General features: G+C 41.4%; 3 protein-coding genes across 3 annotated transcripts in view; 2 read left to right on the top strand and 1 right to left on the bottom strand.

The window, feature by feature from the left end:
* The window catches only part of LOC115372431 (Kv channel-interacting protein 2), a 112,147-nt gene extending 109,329 nt beyond the window's left edge, over nucleotides 1-2,818 (top strand). The window contains exons 7-9 of the mRNA XM_030070321.1: nucleotides 105-209; nucleotides 384-446; nucleotides 584-2,818. Coding sequence (XP_029926181.1) covers nucleotides 105-209; nucleotides 384-446; nucleotides 584-631 — 216 coding nt within the window. The 3' untranslated portion in view covers nucleotides 632-2,818. The remainder of the gene's footprint in view (nucleotides 1-104; nucleotides 210-383; nucleotides 447-583) is intronic.
* Nucleotides 2,819-2,835: 17 nt separating this feature from the next.
* cox15 (cytochrome c oxidase assembly homolog 15 (yeast)) lies at nucleotides 2,836-8,625 on the bottom strand. Its single transcript, XM_030070320.1, has 9 exons — nucleotides 8,412-8,625; nucleotides 7,871-8,058; nucleotides 7,655-7,777; nucleotides 7,350-7,536; nucleotides 6,609-6,776; nucleotides 6,156-6,237; nucleotides 4,655-4,809; nucleotides 4,384-4,497; nucleotides 2,836-4,265 (listed from the first exon to the last, which is right to left on the bottom strand). The coding sequence occupies exons 1-9, from the start codon at nucleotides 8,484-8,486 to the stop codon at nucleotides 4,134-4,136; spliced, it is 1,224 nt and encodes a 407-aa protein (XP_029926180.1). The 5' UTR covers nucleotides 8,487-8,625; the 3' UTR covers nucleotides 2,836-4,133.
* A 254-nt stretch (nucleotides 8,626-8,879) lies between these two features.
* Nucleotides 8,880-14,915, top strand: cutc (cutC copper transporter homolog (E. coli)). Its single transcript, XM_030069849.1, has 9 exons — nucleotides 8,880-8,985; nucleotides 9,140-9,210; nucleotides 9,456-9,515; nucleotides 10,348-10,557; nucleotides 10,996-11,031; nucleotides 13,185-13,318; nucleotides 13,768-13,795; nucleotides 13,884-13,989; nucleotides 14,129-14,915. Exons 2-9 carry the CDS (start codon nucleotides 9,141-9,143, stop codon nucleotides 14,238-14,240), a joined length of 756 nt encoding a protein of 251 aa, XP_029925709.1. The 5' UTR covers nucleotides 8,880-8,985; nucleotide 9,140; the 3' UTR covers nucleotides 14,241-14,915.
* The last annotated feature ends 4,184 nt before the right edge of the window (nucleotides 14,916-19,099 follow it).

The raw sequence follows: 19,099 nt of genomic DNA, 5'->3' as shown, positions 1-19,099 counted from the left end.
ATGCACCTCTGATTGACGCTTTCTATGAGTCTGTCAAATTTACTGTAGCTGGGAAGGTGGTAAACCCTGAGACTCCTTTCTCCCTCTTATCATCCTCTTTGCAGGAGATGCTGGACATCATGAAGTCCATCTATGACATGATGGGGAAATACACATACCCCACTATGCAGGACGATGCCCCAAGGGAACACGTGGAGAGTTTTTTCCAGGTCAGACTCGATTCACTTTACTTTCTGTTAAGCTGACTTCTCATTTATCCTTGTTTAAAACCCTGAAAAGAGAAGTGTTAGAAATTGCCTAGAGCTATAAAGAAGAGGTTGTACAGAGTTCTTGGTCATCGTTTTTAAGTGAGTAAATCTCTGGCTATTTCCTTTTCTTCTCAGAAAATGGATCGGAATAAAGACGGGGTGGTCACCATAGAGGAGTTCATAGAGTCATGCCAAAAGGTAGGGCAGAAAATTGGATGTCAGGCTGGTTATGTCCTGAATGCATGAAGTGTACCTCAAGGATGACAGGAAGAAATGAGAGAGCCCGCAGGTTAAACTGCCTGTTCTTATCCATCTTGTCTCTTGTCTCTGCCTAGGATGAGAACATCATGCAGTCCATGCAGCTGTTTGACAACGTCATCTAAGAACTGGGACCAGAAAGCACACTGGCACCAGGGAGGGGTGTGTGCATGTGAGAGAGAGAGAGAGAGAGATTGAAAGAGAGCGAGAGTTTATGAATGTGTGCATATATATGCTTGGGCATTCAAGTTTGTGGATGTCTCTGTTGAGATCCGTGTGCTGCTGAGTCCAGAGGGCAATCAGAGGCCCTCTCCCTCTCCCTGGACACCCAGTGGCCATTCTCCAAGCAACAAAGGAGCTTCCCCAACCCTTTCCTGTCCTGCAGTACCTTAGTTTCCCCCGTGAGACACAGAAAGAAGACAAGAGGCTGGCTCGTAGACACTGACACACCGAAGAACCCTGCCAGTTTTATTTAAACCTTTAACATTACTATTGTTGATGTGAGAGCTACCGTGGCCTGTAAGGGCTGAAATCAAAGAGGAAAGAAGTTGCCCCTAAACCCCAGTCTGAGATCATTTCTACCTTTTCCCCCATGATGGTTGAGAATTGGATTAATTAGGGATAAGCTGTTCCTGCTTCTGTGCATGTGGGCAACACCCTCCTGGAGCCATTTAATGCCTCATGCCTCGGTCTTAAAAGTAGAAGCAAATCTATTGCCATCTGGTGGACAAAACAGAGAAAGACACTTGCTAAGGGAACACAGGACCGTAGAGAGAACTGGAGAATAATTCCATTTCAGACAGAGGTGCAAAAGCATTGTTTTCAAAAAGGAACTGATTTTAATATCGCATGAAGATGTCATTAATATCCAATTATGTATTTACAGAGATACTCCAAAGTCTGCCTGTCTGTCTGCTGTTCCTAGTCATTCACAGGTGCCTCACCCCTTGTGTATGTGTGTGTGCATGTGTCAACAGAAAGAGAGAGATGTCATCCATCTTACCTGTGGAAGACTAGTGGGAATACATTCACCTTCCTTTATGAAATAACTTACGGTAGGATACTCCCTGGCCTTCCAAACCTATTACAATCCTAGCTGTAGGTATCTGTTGACTGTTGTACCTCTCTAGTATTCCAAGTGGTGTAATATTAGCCCAGTGCTAGGTGGGATTGCACTATAGTTGACAAGCTGTTTTGAAACCCCACAGTCTCTCAAAATGGGATTGGCATGCCACCGTCGTACTAGTCTATCAATATACATTCAAAGGGAATTTATTAGATTACAGATCGTATTTGTGAAAAGTTATGTACTCCAAAACATGTCGTGGTTTCAGCAGGTTCTATCACTCGGGAAAAAAAAAAATTAATACCCCTGTTACATTAAATTAATTCAAGTTCACTCACTCAAAGAGGCATGCGTGTGTATTGTTAGCGAGAGAGAAATGGTTTGATATGTTTGTTGTTGTTTCTTCCCCCGTGGCCCCAGCCATTCCCATAGTCTCTCTCTCTCTCTATAACACCAAAGAGACAGACACAAATCAAAAAGGTATTTTCAGCTCAGTTCCATCATGGTATATAGCCCCATATGTGGATGAAGAGAGAGGGAGATACTGTATTGTTGGGCAAGGGGCAATCAGAGTTGAAATAGGATGTAATCTGGTCAGCTGAGTGTGTTTTATCTGCACGTTGTCCAATCCTCCCTGTAATTCTAGGTTGCTGGCCCCAACATTTGGCTCTGACAATAATGACTGCCTTGTTAAGAGAACTCACAGACACTTATCCCTTTGCCTCCTTTCATATAAGAACCAGACCTGAATCTGAGATGGAATGCAAGATGGGTACAACAGGCCCTTAAATCACTATGTGGCAGACTATGAGGTCTTTTGAAAGCAGACACGAACTTGGACAAGCAATAATGTTTTCTACAATCTATCCCCATCTTTCCACTCATTCCACCTTTCATTTTCTGACATGGCAGTATATGAGTAAATAATGGTGGGATAAGGCACAATATGCACTTCTAACCCTGTAATTTGTTATTTCTGTTTTCCCCACATATTTTCACTCTGTCCTTATTTTGGGGAAAAGAAGGGTCTGGCTCTGATTGTTCCTTGCCGGCAGACATAGTTTTTCACTTCCATTCCTTACCATGAGTAAAACCTGTCTATACCCGCATGTACTGTGTCTAGAGCAATGAAAACCTACTAACCCGTTGTACTGACTGTGTCTAGTTAGCTAGCCTCAACTGGTTGCATTGCATATTCAAAATGTGTATATTTTGTACAGAGACAATAAAAATCACAGTTGCTATGCAAAACTGACTTGAGTGTGAATTTTAAGAACTGCCTTTATTGAATAAAGACAAAAATGTTGGGTGAATAGTTCTCACTTGCATGTAAAAACTCACTATGGGGCACCTGGAGACCAGATGAGGACTTTAGTCAAAGTTTTTTGGTCTCCATGATCCTGAGTTTGGTGGGTTCTCAAGACTTGGAACAGAACATTTCACTTCTTGGACAGTGACTTTCTGACTTGTCACTCTTTTGGCAAGAATAAAAACACCTCTCACCAGCACAGTCTTGAGTTTTAGGGGTTCATTCACTGGTAAGGTTGAGAGCACACCTATTATTGGTTAGTATTCTGATACAGTGTTGCTGACCCAATTCTAGGAACTGAGATATGCATGCTACGGAGAAAGGGATGTGCAAGCTAGTTTATTTAAGCCTTCAGTCTTATGATTTGGTCAAGCTGTGTTTTTTTATTGTTCTGTTATAAGTCTTGAGACTACTGGACCATCCATGCATTACAATTAAGTAGCACAACTCATGACCACAGAGGTGAAACACATTCTAGTAAGGTTCTCATATGCCCTCAGGACACAATAATCAGTGCCTCTCCAAGCTTCTACAACATGTTTTTTTTTTTAATACATTGCATCAGCAACAAGAAATTGTTAAGAAATAATTTACCTATACACATAATTATACAAATAATTTCCTCTAGCCACATCCTATTCAAATGAACATTGTGTGATAAGATTCAAGGCAAAAGGCGAGTTTGCAGTTGGTGTCATTCATAGCCTTTTTAAAAATGGAAAAAGGTGCACACTTCCCATTGAAATGGTAACTTAACACCCAGGCTCCATATTATGGGATGTGTCATGATTTGAACATACCTAATGCCGCATCTCATCAAAGCTGAATAAATTTGAAACTCTTTGTTTGCATATCCTCTCAATGTAGAAACCTGCAAATCAATCACTTCAGGTCAAGCCATCATTATACTTATAATCAGTTCACTGGACATGGTGACTGATTCAATAATAGGCTTTGGTATTTTATCTCTGACCCTCAAATTCCATCTGTCTATTGTAAAGACACAGTCAAATAACCATTTTCAGAACATGTGGATTGGCCTGCAGCATCCCATGACAGCTTCCAAGGCCACAGTGGATGCATTAACAAAAGCAAAACACAAAATCACAGATCCTTATATTTCCTGTCATTTTTAACTTTCCTGTCTAACCCTTTTTTTCTTAGAATGACTCATTCACAGTAAACAGTGCAGGCTCTTGGGAGCTGGAGGTGTGGCTAGGGGGACTGAATTTGTCCATAACAAAGCTGCCAGTTATTTGGGGACCTTGCGGAGCTCTGACAAAACCCAGATGGCCAATGAGAGAAGGGCCACAGAGCCAGACTGGTGAGTTGCTGCCAGGGGAGTTGGTACATACAGCAACAGGGTACTGATGCCGAGAGCAACCTGAAGAACAAAAACACAAACAATGTTGACGTTCATTTACACTGAATACTAAATCCAATTGCAATATGGGGTCATCTGAGTTCACATGATGTTCCTGCAGCTCTGACTGAAAACTCACCTGACCATAAGCCATTGCTGTGAGAAGGGTGATGGCAATCTTTGCCCTCCTAGGCAGCACCATCTTCCTTGAGAAGAGATACAGGCCTGTAATGGCCGTCAAGGAGGATATCGCCTACAACAGGCAAAACACAGAAAACGTTCACATATCAGCAAGTACGTTCTTACCAAACTGCCTCTAAAATCACAGAGACTGGACAGAAGAGGTGAGAGCACACAATGTTTTATCTAGATTTACATTTTGAGCAGATTGTTCAAAATAAATAACATACCAAAATTCTGTGGTCGAATTGCACTGTCGTAGGGTTTTCAAAGAAGTTCTTGAGGGTAGGAGAGAAGGCCAGCAGATCGTCAGGGATCCATCGATCACCCATCTTAGGGAAGGAGTTATACACCAACCCAGCATCCAACCCAGCAACATAAGCACCTGCATCAAAGCGCATGTAAGATGGCCACAGTACATGTCTGTATAGCTGTTATGTACTTGCCCAAATGTACTGTCAGCATATATGCCTTTTAGACAACAAGATGTTTCCTTGGCTCTTTGAATATCACCCACAGTCAAAAAGTGAACTTCTGATGAACTACTTAAAGGGCTTGCAGCTCTGCTTTCGACAGTTGAAAACAATTTTGAAAACAAACACAAAGCACACACCTGTCCTTTGTGGTAAAATTTTGAGATCATTTCAAACATTTAAGAAAGTGAACTTATCTTGGAAGCCTATGCAAGGCCTCTGTCTGGTGCTAAATGTAGATATTATATCAGCCCAATTTGAGCCTCATTCCACTGCTTTTCTGAGTTTTAGAATCAATTCCAGGTTTTTACAGACACTTTTACACAACTCCTCACCAAAACACTTTTTTGGAGTTGTGGACTGCTTTTAGTTTATCTGGCTGATATCGAATGTGGAGCTGTCATCACTAGCCTGGACAGTCTACATTCATTTGGTAGCAGTTGCTCAAATTCTGATTGTTTTGGACTTGCTCACGTTTGATTTTGAAACGCCCCTCGACTGCCAATCAAATGAATACTCACTGTCTCTCAACCTGCTACACAATCAGCTATGATCATAATCAATATGGAGAATCACCCTTGGCAGATCTGGACAGGTCACCAGGGCAGACACAGACAGACAAACACACTCACATTCACACCTAAGGGACAATTTATAGTGTCCAATTCATCTGACCTGCATGTCTTTGGATTGTAGAAACCAGAGCTCCTGGCAGAAACCCACGCAAACTCCACACAGAAACGACCCTGAACTTTCTTGCTGTGAGGCAACAGTGCTAAACACTGAACAATGGTGCCACCCAGCAACCTATTTAGTTCACAAAACCAGCAGTTAAAATCAGCAGCTGGGTTCAGTTGGAGATGAGATGCAGCCTTGTTTAAAAACAACTGTCCTAAGAAAAGTAAGTCACTTGGTTTAAAAAAAAAAAAAAAAAAAGTGCCATTCTTTCTTTTCAATTATTATTATTTACTAAATGTGTCATCTGCATTATATGTAATGCCTTTGTAGAAGTTTAGATTTGAAAAGCTGCAATATAATTAAGTAATTATTATGTCATTGCAACTGATCAAGACTTGATTATATTATGTTTTTACCTTTATGTGTCACCTTAGGACATAAACATGCATACATAGTTTTTACATGTTGTTACTCACTGTCATAAACTCAAAGAGGAAACTAATAGTGATACTGTCATATCACTGTTAGAAGTAGAATCATAATATAGAATTAATACAAATACCTTCAGCGCATACAGTACCTGATAGAGCAGTGAGGAAGACAAGCCCACCAGTGCCCTTGGCAAACCTCCTCAGCTGCATGAGTTTCTTGGTCTCTGCCAGCTAAGAAAGAGACGACAGGAAGGAAAACTTAACACAAACATATGTTGCAAACAAGTTACTGGACCGTGACTAAGTGTAAAAGCATACTTCTTTGTTGTATAAAACAAAAAAAAACATTTTTCTAGATAAAAAGGAGATATTGGTTTGCACATTTAGCCCAAATTGGGTACAGGTGCATGATACATAAAAATAATTACAAAGAAGTAAAGTCACAGACATTGAAAATTATGCTCCCGATATTTTAACCAGACAACATTTGGTTCACTGACGTTAATCAGTCACTGATTACTTTTCACTGTTTGGATATCATTCCTTTTTTTTTTTTTTTTTTTAACTATTCTAGCTTATGTTTAGCCCTTACAACTCAGTACCTTGTGGGCAGGCATCAGCAGGGTGAGCCCCGTCCAGAGACTGGCACAGTAGAGCAGCAGGGCAGAACCAAGGTGGGCAGACAAACGATACTGGCTGACCCGTGGAATATCATAAGAATCAGGCTTCTCCTCCAGACCACTCTTTACCATGTACCAACCCAGCAGGCCCTGAGAAAACACACACATGACTGAGAATACTATAGTCACTCATAGTGCTCTGCAATAGGGAGAAAATCAAATATCATGATATCTTTGACCAAAAACTTCAATATCAATGTTGTGACAATATTGTAGGGATGACTGCTGGTGCTTTCAGACGTTATTCACACACAGGAGATTTTTTGCTAAACAATCATTAGTAATGTGGCTATGATGACCAAGCAGGTGGAACCAAATCATAGAACAGCTAGAACAGTCAAAGGCTGCTTTACAAAGAAGTAATGAACAATAGCTTAAGCATTTCTTTGTAACAAAGCCTTTGAAAACCAGGAAAAGACATCACTTATGCCAAATCATGATATTACAATATCTGAAATCCCACACAATATCAAGTTTAAAATCACAATATTGATAAGATAGACATTTCGCCCAGTCCTAGTCACTCATGTGCACCCATACATGAAAAACCTTACTGATAAGACAAACAATGCACATGCCTTTTATTGCTTCCTCCATCTCAACCCTATCTGTCAACAACCTCTTCCGCTGTTCTCCCACCACTGCATCTGCGTAGTCTCTCACCTGGAAGAAGACGAATCCACACAGGCCCAGCACTCTTCCCTTCATGGAGCGGGTGAAGTATCCCTTCCTCCAGAAGTAGATTGTGGGCAGGATGTAAGCGAGTCCAACCAGCCTGCCCCACATGCGATGACCCCACTCCATGTAGAAGATGAACTTAAATTCTGGTAGAGTTATGTCATGGTTCAATCTGTGAACACGCACAATGACACAAAATATCACATGATCTAAGCCAACATCAGTGTGTGCTGTGCAACCACAGTATGCCTCAATTTATAAAGAAGAAAACGACCGGGGGGGGGTCTCACATTTTGAATTCTGGAAACTGCTGGTACTTGGCAAACTCAGCCTCCCACTCTGCCTGTGTCTGAGGGGGCTTCATCTCTCTGACCAGATGCCAGTCAACCATGGAAAGCCCAGATTCGGTTAACCTGATTGAGAAATGACAACATCATTTTTCTTTTTTTCTGGAAGAGGGACACTGCACTACCATCACAGATCCAATCACTTTAAATTCACTTTACCTTGTTACACCCCCCAAAACAACAGCCCCGACTACCAGCCCGCTGCAGCCGAGCAGCCAGCGACCTAGGATGCGGTTTGTGGCCGCGTTGGGGACAGTAGCCGCTGCTGGGGTGGAGGAGGACCCGGCCTCGGCGGTGATGGTGCTCTGACCTCTCCTCACCAGCCATTGCCGCAACTGTGGAGTCCGCTGGTGTTACAGAAAAGGACAGGGGTGATTTAATGGTTATACGATCAGGAAGATGCGAGCATACAGCGGTTAACTAACAGGCTAATGTTACATGCGTACGTGACAGCTCGGCACACGCAGGCGGCGTTAACGGAGACTATGTTAGACCAATTTATAGGGCATAAGTAAAACAACTGCACAATACAATACTTCATGAAACTGCAAAGAGATGTTTCAAGGGTTGACTTGTATTAGTAACACTGAGAGGCAGCTGCAATGCACTGTTGCTAGCAGTTCGGTAACCGGCGGCCACTCTGACCTTTTCCATCTAAACATATCAAAGTTAACTTCTACTAGCTAGCTAGCATACTCACAGTGCTGTGTTGAAATCCCTTTCCAGCACTTCTGCAACCGCAAAAAATCGTTGTTCGTAATGACGGGAGTAACATCTCTGTGTCCTTGTATCGATGGGGAGGCTGATCATGCAATGCGGGTACAATAGGAAACGCTTGGGTTATAAAAAATGTTACACAATCGTGTTTCCTAACGCGGCCGCCATGCGAAATTCAACTTTGAACCGTCGACGTCACGACGAACACGACGAACAAAATAGGGTAATCATTTATTTTTATTTTAATGGATGTAAAGTAATTGATTCCACCGTAGAATTAGCTACAAGTAAAAATATCGTTTTTATTTTTTATTTTTTTGTCCCGGATAGACCGGACATTCAGTTGGTGGCTGCTTGTGTTGTTGTTCAGAATCTCCCGCATGGGCGGCGGTCAACCTGCGTTTGAACGATAGAGTTACGCAGAGTATGGAGCTCCGTCCAGCCGCCGGACCCAGTGAAACAAATTCAGTATTCCGGAAAACAACGATTCACAGCAGTAGTCACCAAAACAACATTGTATGAGTCCAGTCCCAATGGATTAAAAGTGCATCTGACAGGTAGTTGTCGTGGAAGCTGGACCTGTGTTGAGTTAGCTAAGGGATAATGGATAGTGTTGGCTGACAAATTCGCAGTGAATCACTGTCTCTGTCTGTCTGTCTGTCTGTCTGTCTGTCTGTCTATCCGTCCGTCTACTCTGTCTCCCTCTCTCAGGATGGCAGAGGGCTTCTTGATGGAGGTGTGTGTGGACTCAGTGGAGTCTGCTGTCAATGCAGAGAGAGGAGGTTGGTAGAGTGAAGAGTGCAACCTACACTTCTTTCCAGTCCACTGTTGTCTGCCAGTTGAAGAGGTCATGGACCAGGCAGGGCATTCTCCTTGAGGGATAAAAGAGGGAAAGGCTCTTGGAAATAATATACTGAGATTAAGTCTTTTCACCTGCCAGCAAAATGATACAGAAAAGCAAACACCTTGCCTAGAAAAAAAAAAAAAAAGGAAAAGGTGCAGCCTGAGTGTTTGTCTATCCTCACAGGTGCAGGTCGGCTTGAACTGTGCTCCAGTCTTGTGGAGGGAGGGCTCACCCCCAGTCTAGGTGAGTACAGGTCTGCCGTCAGTGGAAATCTGCCCGGTAACAAGTGGCAGCGCTTTGCTGCTCCCAGCCTTTTTGTGTGTGCACATAAGAGAGATGGTTATAAAATGAAACCTTGACTATTCCTGCAGTGACACTGACCTGTTACAGAAGCAGATACATCAGAGAGGAGAAATCAGCTGAATGGAACCTGCAGGGGATAATAAAACAAACAAACAAAAACAAAAATGAGTTATTTAGGTTAATACAGCAAGCAGAACGTATCAAAGTCAAAAATGCAGCTATTTTGTCATGCTGATGTATCATTTCGCAATGTTCAGTTTGCTGTTTAAGACATTACATTTAAATAGGGATGGACTGATACATCAGCAGACTATTGATATTAGCTAATGTCAGCTTTACAAGATAATATTGATATTGATCCAGTGTTATTTTTACTGTTGCTGTTTGGCTGATTTTGTCATTTATGTGATGTTTTCTCACTTAATAGAAATTGCAATTAGCAGCAGAGTTACTAACAGGCTTTTGTTAGAAAAATGCACAATTAACTTTGCTCAGGCCTGAAAGCCTTAACCTGTTTTGCAAATGCATTTGTATTACAGTTCTTAAAAAAATGCATAATGATTATCTGTATCTGCCATTATGGGTGGGAAGACATCAGATATTGACATGGTCCTTGAAGATGTGGGCTCAGATATCATTACTTCCATCTTAATGAATAGTATAAAAGGAGTATGAGTGTTTAAGGTTAACCCTTTTGAATATTATTGTTAACCCACTGAGGCCAAACAAGCAAATCATCTCACCTATGTTACCAACATTTGGTGTGGGACAGGTCTGCTGCAGGTTGTAAAGCAGTATGTCAAAATCCCAGTCTATGTGATGATCCGTCCTCGTGGCGGGGATTTCCTGTACTCGGACCAGGAAGTGGAGGTGATGAGGAGGGACATAGAGCTGATGAAGAGGCACAATGCAGATGGACTGGTGCTGGGAGCCCTGACAGAGGACGGACGGGTGGACGCGGAGCTCTGCATGGAACTACTAGGTAATGTGTGACTTTGTTTTTATGTATGCGTAATTGCATGTGCGTAAAATAAAATAAAATGTTTTACGTCACATCTTAAACTCACACCCTAAAAAGGTCTAAATACAGTGTAAGGGGTCTTGGTGCATTTTGCTCTGTATAAAAAGCAGCAGAGTCACAAATACGATTCATTTGCAAAACTTGTCTTATATTTTCTGCAAACTGCCACTGAAAAGATCTATAAAATTTGAACTGAATCTTACATTCTGCTTGTGGTATGTGCTCTAATTTGTGCACATATCACAAGGGGTAAAACATATTCAACAAGTCTTGGCCTTCATGAAAAAGGAGAAGAGCAAATATTTCAAAAATTTCATAGTACATGAGGACTTGGCAAACAGTTGAAATATTTGTAATCTAAAGTTCATTAAGTTTCCTTTTGACACTCTCTTTCACCAGCTGTGTCTCGCCCGTTGCCTGTCACCTTCCACCGAGGTAACATCTTTTCTTTAAAAAAAAAACAAAACAACTTTAAGGGCTCTATTTTCCCGGCGCAGCGCAGGGTGGCGCAGTGAGGCGCACCCCGCGCAAAGCTATTTTCGACCAGCGCAACCCGTGGGGCGCACAGTTTCTTATTTTCCCAGACCGAGGTTCGCCGAGATGGGAGTGGCGGCGCAGCAGGGGGAGGTGCCGACAGATTCAACCTGGCGCAGTGACATTTTCGTGCCAAAAGGCTTCGCCGAGGTGCGCCAAAAGCTCGCCTCCTGAAACCACGTCTACTTTCGGCGCAAGGCGCAGCGGGGCCGGCGCAGTGGAATTTTGGCTGGCAAGCGGGCAGTGCGCACACGTCTCCAAAACCTCACAGATTGTCAGGCACAGTAACAATGCATTGCATGCAATAAATAACCACAAAAAACACAATTCAATGCTATAATCTCAATCAGCACATAAATGTATCTCCATATCGACTGTCCCGACACAACTGATGTCAGATCAAAGGAGATTGGTACTGTTTGGCATGCGCAATGGAAACCCAACCTGATCACCTGTCAGTCCGGTAATTTTTAAATGCCCGGTGAAAATATTCCCTCTAAGCACAATTTGAATTTTATTAAAACAGTCAATTTTCACGTAATTTTATTTATTTATTTAGTTATTTAAAAAAAAAATAGACTGCGTGATCCCTGTCTCCGGTGTACCAGAGAGAGAGAGAGAGAGAGGGTTTTTCTCTGCAGAACCGGATCAAAACAGCAGCGAAGTCGCCTGGGGGAGAACAAGGTCACAAGACTGATGCGCATTGCAAGTTGCGGAGAGACACTTGAGACTTTCGATTTTAATTCAGCTGCTGAATTTAGTTTTTATTGCATCTATTTGATTTCAAGTTGGCAGCACGCAGCGTTATTAAAATGGTATGAGCCAGTTTTTTTGTTTGCAAATTGTAGTTGCATTTGTTTGCAATTGTTTGCAACGTTCACGTTAAAAGAGCACAGGCTTGTGCAATATTTATTTATTTATTTATTTTAGACGTTACGCACTTGAGTCAATTGACAGCACTCATTTTATTTGATATAGCCTACTTTTCAATAAAAATATGATGCTATAAATTGACATGCCTTGATATCATTCTTATGTAGCCTGCATATAATTTTAAGCTCAATAAATTCAGATAATATTTGACCGGAATTTCAAACATTTGTCCGGTAAATTGAAAACCTGCCGGTCACATTGTCCGGTGCCAATTTTTTTTTCTAGGGGAAACCCTGATTCCACACATATAGAAAATGTAAAATGCATCGGTTCCTTGCCAGACTCTGGGCGTTTAGAACAAACAAATGTAAAAGCTTTCATGAACCGGATTTTGTTTTAATCTCTAGTATGTCGTTGCATCAGTAAGTGACGGGAGTCAAAAGTTGCAAAACAAACATGTATTTATATGAATACTGCGAGCATTATCCTTTGATGTAAAAACATTCATTAAAAATGGGGGCTTCACAGTTAAATTTATATTTGCTTGTAAAAATCAATAACTTTAACAGAGGGTGACAGAGCTGGAAAAAAGAGAGATGCGAGGCAGGTAGGTAATGGAAAGACAGGGGACTCAGGAAGACGAATTTAAGGATAGATGCATGGATGGATGGATGGATGGACAGATGGATGGCAGGTAGCTCCAGCGACATTCCAGCAGCCAAGACTGGCCTCACTGCGTGTGTGTCGCGGCTGCTCTCTTTCTCCATGTCAATTGTGTGAACGTTCATTACGCCTTCGCGCAGCGCATTTTAAAGGCGAGGACAGGGGCTCATTTGATTGGTTTAAAGTGAATCGGCTGTGTCAAACCCACTCCACGCCTTCTCTCCTCCCTTGCGCCGGTAGGAGGAACGGCGCAGTAGTTGCGCCAAGGCGCACGGCGTGCCAAAATAGCAAAATCCACTTGGCCACTCCCAGTTGGCGCAGCGCAGCTGCGCTGCGCCTCCGCCTCGCCTGGTCTGCGAAAATAGAGCCCTAAGCTGCAAACTCATTACGTTGTAGAGAAATAGTCTTCTCATTTTTTTATTTTTTTTTTTACAAAGCATGGCATTCAAAGATGACTTAATATTTACATACCCTGGACCTAACACATCTTCTTTCAACCAACGTTCAACCCACCGCAGCTTTTGACATGGTCCATGACCCTGCAGTTGCTCTGGAGACTCTGGTATCATTAGGGTTTCAACGTTTGCTGACAAGTGGATGTGACAGCTCTGCACTGGAGGGTCTCCCACTCATCAAACGGCTGGTCGAGCAGGTATGCAGATGTTATATGCAGACAGGGTTATGTGTTACTATGCAGGCATGTGAAAAAGGTAGGGTTTCCCAAATACCACCCAGTCACTGGTTGAATGTTGCAGTAAATTATATTACATTACATAATTCCATGGGAAAGACTGAAAGGACAGAGTTCAAGCAAGGTTCTGTTAATAGGAAAAATTAGAAATAATGAAATAAAGGTCACAAACAAAGTATAGGCATATTACTCTTTTTTTCTCTGCTGACTGACCATTCACTGTGAACGACTCCATAGTTTACTGTGGTCCAATTGCTGCTGCTTATTGAGAACCACAAAAACTGAACTCTGCTTGGATGAGATTAGAAATTAGGTGAAACATAAAAGCTACTAAGCTAATTAGTTACTTCTACTGCATTTGTCTCTTGTCTTTGCTTTGTTTCATGTCCTCCTGTCCTGCCACCCAACAGGCTAAAGGCAGAATTACTATCATGCCAGGTTAGTCATTCTCTTTTCCTGCTTCAGGTCATTCGGTAACCTTTGCTCATCCACATGTATTCATTAATTTATTATATTGTTAACACAGGAGGAGGGATCACAGAGAGAAACTTACAAAGAATCCTTGAGGGATCGGGCGCTGTGGAGTTTCACTGCTCTGCTCGCTCCAGTAGGGATTCTGCCATGAAGTTCAGGTGAGCTCCAGCTGAGGAGATGTGATTGTATCCACTGTCTCCCACTATATATCAAGATATTTCTTATAATTGGAAAGCATGGGAAACACATGTTTTTCTTTCTTTCTGTTGCTGTCTGCTGATGATGTTTTATGTGCAGGAACACCTCTGTGACTATGGGAGCCTCTTTTTCAGCACCCGAGTATGGCCTAAAGGTGGCAGATGTGAGCAAAGTCCGCACTCTCAATGCAATTGCCAAAAACACCCTGTGAGGGAAAACCACGGGACAATCATCGCAGAAATGCAAGAGAGATACCTCAGAATTAATCATGGATAATTGTGCTGATATGTCAGTGTTGCCATTTAGAGCCAGAGGAAGCAGAAATAGCAGAGCTGGCACAGAGCACTATGTTTACCACTGTTAAGTCGGGGACTGTTGTTGTAAAGGTTCAAGGCTCACTTATTGTCTGTGACATGCAGTTTGTTAGAGTCAGTACCTCACAATTATAGCTGGCTTTCCACTGTCACGCCAAGCACAGATGTGTTAGTGTGTGCCAAGACCAGTTGCCTTTCCATTTTCACTTCTGAAGTGAGTGAGTGGAGAGAGTGATTAATAATTTGAACAGTGATGTTGTGTAGGTCTATGGGGCCTTAGTAATTGTATAATACAACATCCAATTCTAGGGCGTCTTGTTTGAAGACTGGCTTGACTGTATAGAGTTCTTCTACTCAGCAAACAACATTTAGGTTTCATTTTCTAAGCTCTAACTGGCAAGTCCCTTTTGTAATTGAAGGTACTTTTCTTTTGATGAAATCTCTCTGCTTGAAGTGAAGGTTAACATGAAGCCATTACCATCTCTGTACAGCTTTAGTCTTTGCAGGGACTGAAATGTTATGGGTTGTTGATTCAGTTTGCTTGGAATTTAATAAAAGTCATTGAAATTTGAGGGGATGTTGTCTTTTGTTTTTCATATGAAGCAAATTCATTGTTCAAGTATTCACAGTTTGTTGTTCAGAAGTGTGAAGTGTGTGAATGTGTTTTTGTCTCTGGGTTAGCCCTGTGATGGACAGGTGAGGAAATTAATTAACCCTTAGATGCATAAGTGGGACAAAAAAACAAACAAACAAAAAAAAACATATTCTTTTAATAACTTTGCAATGAAAATATTTAATCTTTTCATGGTCTATGTATTCCTCAAAATGTTTTGTATTATTACCCTAAGCTTCCATAAGTGGCCTGTATGCATTTCCTGTGGAGGCTTATGAGAACATTGATCCTTATAAATATAAAGCCTGTTTATTGTTGAGCACATGTCCAATGTCAGTGGTGTATCCACCTATCAAGACTGTTTTACACATTAGTTTTATACAATATTATGCAATATCATATCATTATTATACACATCTTTTTTACTGCTGGAACTCTTTTATGACTTATAACAACTGCATAACATTGCACATTTATTACCAGGGTTTTTATTTTTTTATTATTATTATCATTATATAATCAGTCTCTCTAGACAGCCAGCTAACACCATGTAGCTAGTTATTAATTAGTGCTTTTTTTCCAAAAAAAAAAAGCCTGCATTATAAAAGGTTAGGTGGGTATTATGTAGACAGAATAGATGTTTAGGCCTAGGGCATTTGTTTTCAAATTGCCACTAAAATGCAGCCCAAGTACATAATTAATTTACACGTCCATGTAGCAGGAGGGCTGCTGGTTTGATTTGATGGTAAGTACATCTACCACTAATATACCACTAGTTAAATACAATTTTAGAATGTGTTACACAAATAACCATATTTTAAATTATAAAGCACAGTTGTGCATATAAAATGTGTTTAGCAAAAAGGAAAATAAAAATAATTAAAAAAAACCTCTTAATTTTTGAAAAATACAGTCAATCTTATAAATGTCATATTGCATTTTACATACATAAAGGTATTTCGCACTCACAAGCCCCAGTGCATATAAATGGAACCTGTTGCTCAAGCCAGGTGTGACATATGATCTCATGACATTTAAAAATGTAAAAGGATGCAGGAATAAACGTGTTTTCATATCTGCTCAGACTGTGCCATGACCCTGAGTGCTCAGAGAGGAGAATGTGAAATGAGTCTAAGTCAATCCTACATGACAGGTTGCTCATGCAATAAATAGCTTGAATAGCTGAATGTTGCTTGATCCCTGTAATTCCCAGCTTGCAACACAGTTGACATTGAAACAGTTGAAACTGTACAGGCTACTGTCATGGATAAAATTTGTATTTTGCACCACTTTTATGTTGAAACTTGGCTTTATTTGAAGGCGTCATTCTTATCTAAATACATTTTTATCTAAATACTGTAGCAATGATCTGCTTTTTTGTTTGTTTGTTTTTCCTTTCTTTCCATTCCATTCCGTAGCTAAAGTTATATTTCTTAGCAAAGGTTTTTTTTAGCTTCAACTTGGAAGTCCCCACAGGACTTCAGGGGGTCCCAGGGAAACCACTCTGAAAATCACTGTCTCACCATCAGACATCCATCCATGTGAGACCCCTGCCTCAGACACCACGCGACAAAAACTAGGCTAAGCTGGTCAAGGCACAAAGTGTTCATCAGCATAAGTCAAGTTTAATAATTTCATATTAGTTTTTACCTATTTTTTGGGGCCCCTGTCAGGCAAGGGCCCTTGGAATACAAATGTAAGCTGTGGTTTATCATATGATTGGATTTAGATTGGATTTAAAAATGGGGTTAGGGTTAATTTGATGTGAAAGGACTACGTTAATAGTTGCAGTTTGTAGATGCAAAGTTGAATAGTAACTTTGGACACTTCAAATCAACCTTTATTCTATGACACAGCATTTACAAGATAACAATGTCTCTGGCCATTCTGTAGTTAACCTTTGTGGTTTTGTAACAGGTGTCGTAGGCTATCTTCACATCACTCTGCCGTCCTTGGGACCACACGATGAGTCAGCCATGTGATGTTATCAAAACACAAGCAAGCAATGATTAACCATCATACACTGCCAGTGGCGTCAGGCTAATCTGTTTCAGAGTTTTCACATTAAGGGTAGGACCGGATGGACACTTTCCGGAACTTGGGTGTGAATATGTGAATATGCTCGTGTGTGTAGTGCAGGTGGAAGGCCAGATTCGGATTTTACTGGGTAAGTGTGGACATGGCCTATGTTTGAGTCCTAAACACAGCATGTGTAAAATACATAGCTGCAGTGCATCAGCCGAAAAACACAGCACTAAAACATATCATAAACCCCCAACTAAGACATGATATATTCATGGGGGAAAGTTTAAAGACCTTTGGTTATTGGTTTTTTTCGGTTACACATAAATTATTATTGGTAGGTATTTTGGCTGTGAGCCAGCAGTGAGCTTGTTTCAGAACTCATGATTTACAATGTGGCATCACTGCCTCGCTCTAAATGACCGCAGTCACTGACTGTGTAGGCTACCATACTGACATCAGAGATGTTGAATAAGGATACAGTTTAGAGTAGAAATTTTGTACTTAAGAAATACAACAACTTTAACTGTGAAGATTAACAGTATATTTACCATAATTTTGCTTTATACACAGCACACAACATTGTTTCCATACAATGTATCACTTTGCTTATATATTACTGTTGCAAGCTTATTTGTATCACTTGACTCTGCAGAGTGATTTAAATGATTGATTTATTGTTTGTTTACATACTTACAAAAGTTTGTCAGCTATTATAATTTATTATAATAACAATTATAATGTTTCACTGCAGGGAAGGGTATAGGATGGACATAAGGGGCCCTATCTTACGCCAGACTCCCTAAACCCGCTATTTGCGGATTTAGGATTTAGGAAGAGGCGTTCCCCCGTAAAAGTTGCTATCTTGTGCACCTCCCGCTATCCGCAAAACACCTGCGCTACCCGCTATATTATGAATAGGCGTGTTTTGAGCGTTACGCCAGTTACACCAATCAGTGTGCCAGGTGCCATTGCCTTTAAGGGCAGGCTGCGCTATCCTAAATCCTAAATCCTAAACCCGCGATGGAGAGAGGGAGGTAGATTTTCTCAGGGCTTCTACTGAGGCTAAAGCAAGTTGGCTTTATATACATATTACATATTATATTATAGGCGAGTTAATTCGGGAGGTGGAGCCACATGTGTCCAAGTGGACGTGTTACAAGGTTGTACTGATTGAGTAAAATCCCCGGGTCACACCACACACACACAAGAGGCAGAGGTGGAACTATGTGTAAACTAATTTATTGACAAGGTAGATTGGGCAAATAAAATATTAAAAATAAAAATATAGCACAGCTGCTGGCTTATGATAAAACAATAAAACGTGCTGGCGTAAGTGTCCAATTAAAACAGTCTTTCCTCTAAACAGTCTTTATGAGTAATATACTCAGTCCGGTATCCCGGTATCAGTCCGACCGTGTGCGTGGCGAGGCTCCGTCGGGGCGCGCACTGAAGCCGCCTGGACGCGCTCTTGTAACAGCCCAAACTTTAGGGAAAGCGGATAGCGGGTGGTCAGGACCACCCGCTATCCGCTATCCCTAAAGTGTGTGCGCAAGATAGCAACTTTAGGGATAGCGCATGAAACACGCCCACGACGTAGCGGGTGGCGCAAGATACCGTTTAGGGATAGCGGAAGTTCCTAAATCCGCAATTTGCGGGTAGCGGGTAGTGGCAGCGGATAGCGGGTGGCACAAGATAGGGCCCAAGGTGTGTTTTATTTATTATCAGAATTAGTATTATATCACAAAATAAATATGAAAAACATTTGCAGGCTACTGCTTTTATGCAATGTGGCTCTTGCTCTCTCTCTCTTGGTTTTGGGGTGGGTGTCCCAGAAATCATTTTCTTGCTCAGTGCTGGCCATGAGAAAAACACAGAGAGAGAGGTTTGGATAACATAATGGAAGGCAGCTGCAGTTAGAAATTATTCCCCCTCTCTCCTCTTACATTTCCACTGACTAACAGTTTGACAGACCTTGTTGAGCTGAAAGCAATGCAACAAATGTTTTGCAGACCGCACTTCAGCAACTTTGATTCTGCAGTCTCATGGTGAACCGACATGACCTGGCAGTGTGAAAATGAGTCAGAAAATCAGTTCAGATATACAACAGGCGAGTGTAGG

The sequence above is a fragment of the Myripristis murdjan genome, chromosome 15 (genome assembly GCF_902150065.1).
Source record: "Myripristis murdjan chromosome 15, fMyrMur1.1, whole genome shotgun sequence".
In the NCBI taxonomy this organism is placed as follows: Eukaryota; Metazoa; Chordata; class Actinopteri; order Holocentriformes; family Holocentridae; genus Myripristis; species Myripristis murdjan.
The sequence above is the reverse complement of the archived record's forward strand: the minus strand, read 5'-3'. Positions and strand labels throughout refer to the sequence as shown.

Coding starts and splice junctions, on each gene's coding strand:
- cox15 (XM_030070320.1), bottom strand. CDS start 8,486: ATGTTACTCCCGTCATTACGAACAACGATTTTTTGCGGTTGCAGAAGT. Junction 6,777..7,349: donor GTGGATTCGTCTTCTTCCAG/GTGAGAGACTAC, acceptor GTGTTTTCTCAG/GGCCTGCTGGGTTGGTACAT. Junction 6,238..6,608: donor TGCTGATGCCTGCCCACAAG/GTACTGAGTTGT, acceptor TCTCTTTCTTAG/CTGGCAGAGACCAAGAAACT.
- cutc (XM_030069849.1), top strand. CDS start 9,141: ATGGCAGAGGGCTTCTTGATGGAGGTGTGTGTGGACTCAGTGGAGTCT. Junction 9,211..9,455: donor TGTCAATGCAGAGAGAGGAG/GTTGGTAGAGTG, acceptor CTATCCTCACAG/GTGCAGGTCGGCTTGAACTG. Junction 9,516..10,347: donor AGGGCTCACCCCCAGTCTAG/GTGAGTACAGGT, acceptor GGTGTGGGACAG/GTCTGCTGCAGGTTGTAAAG.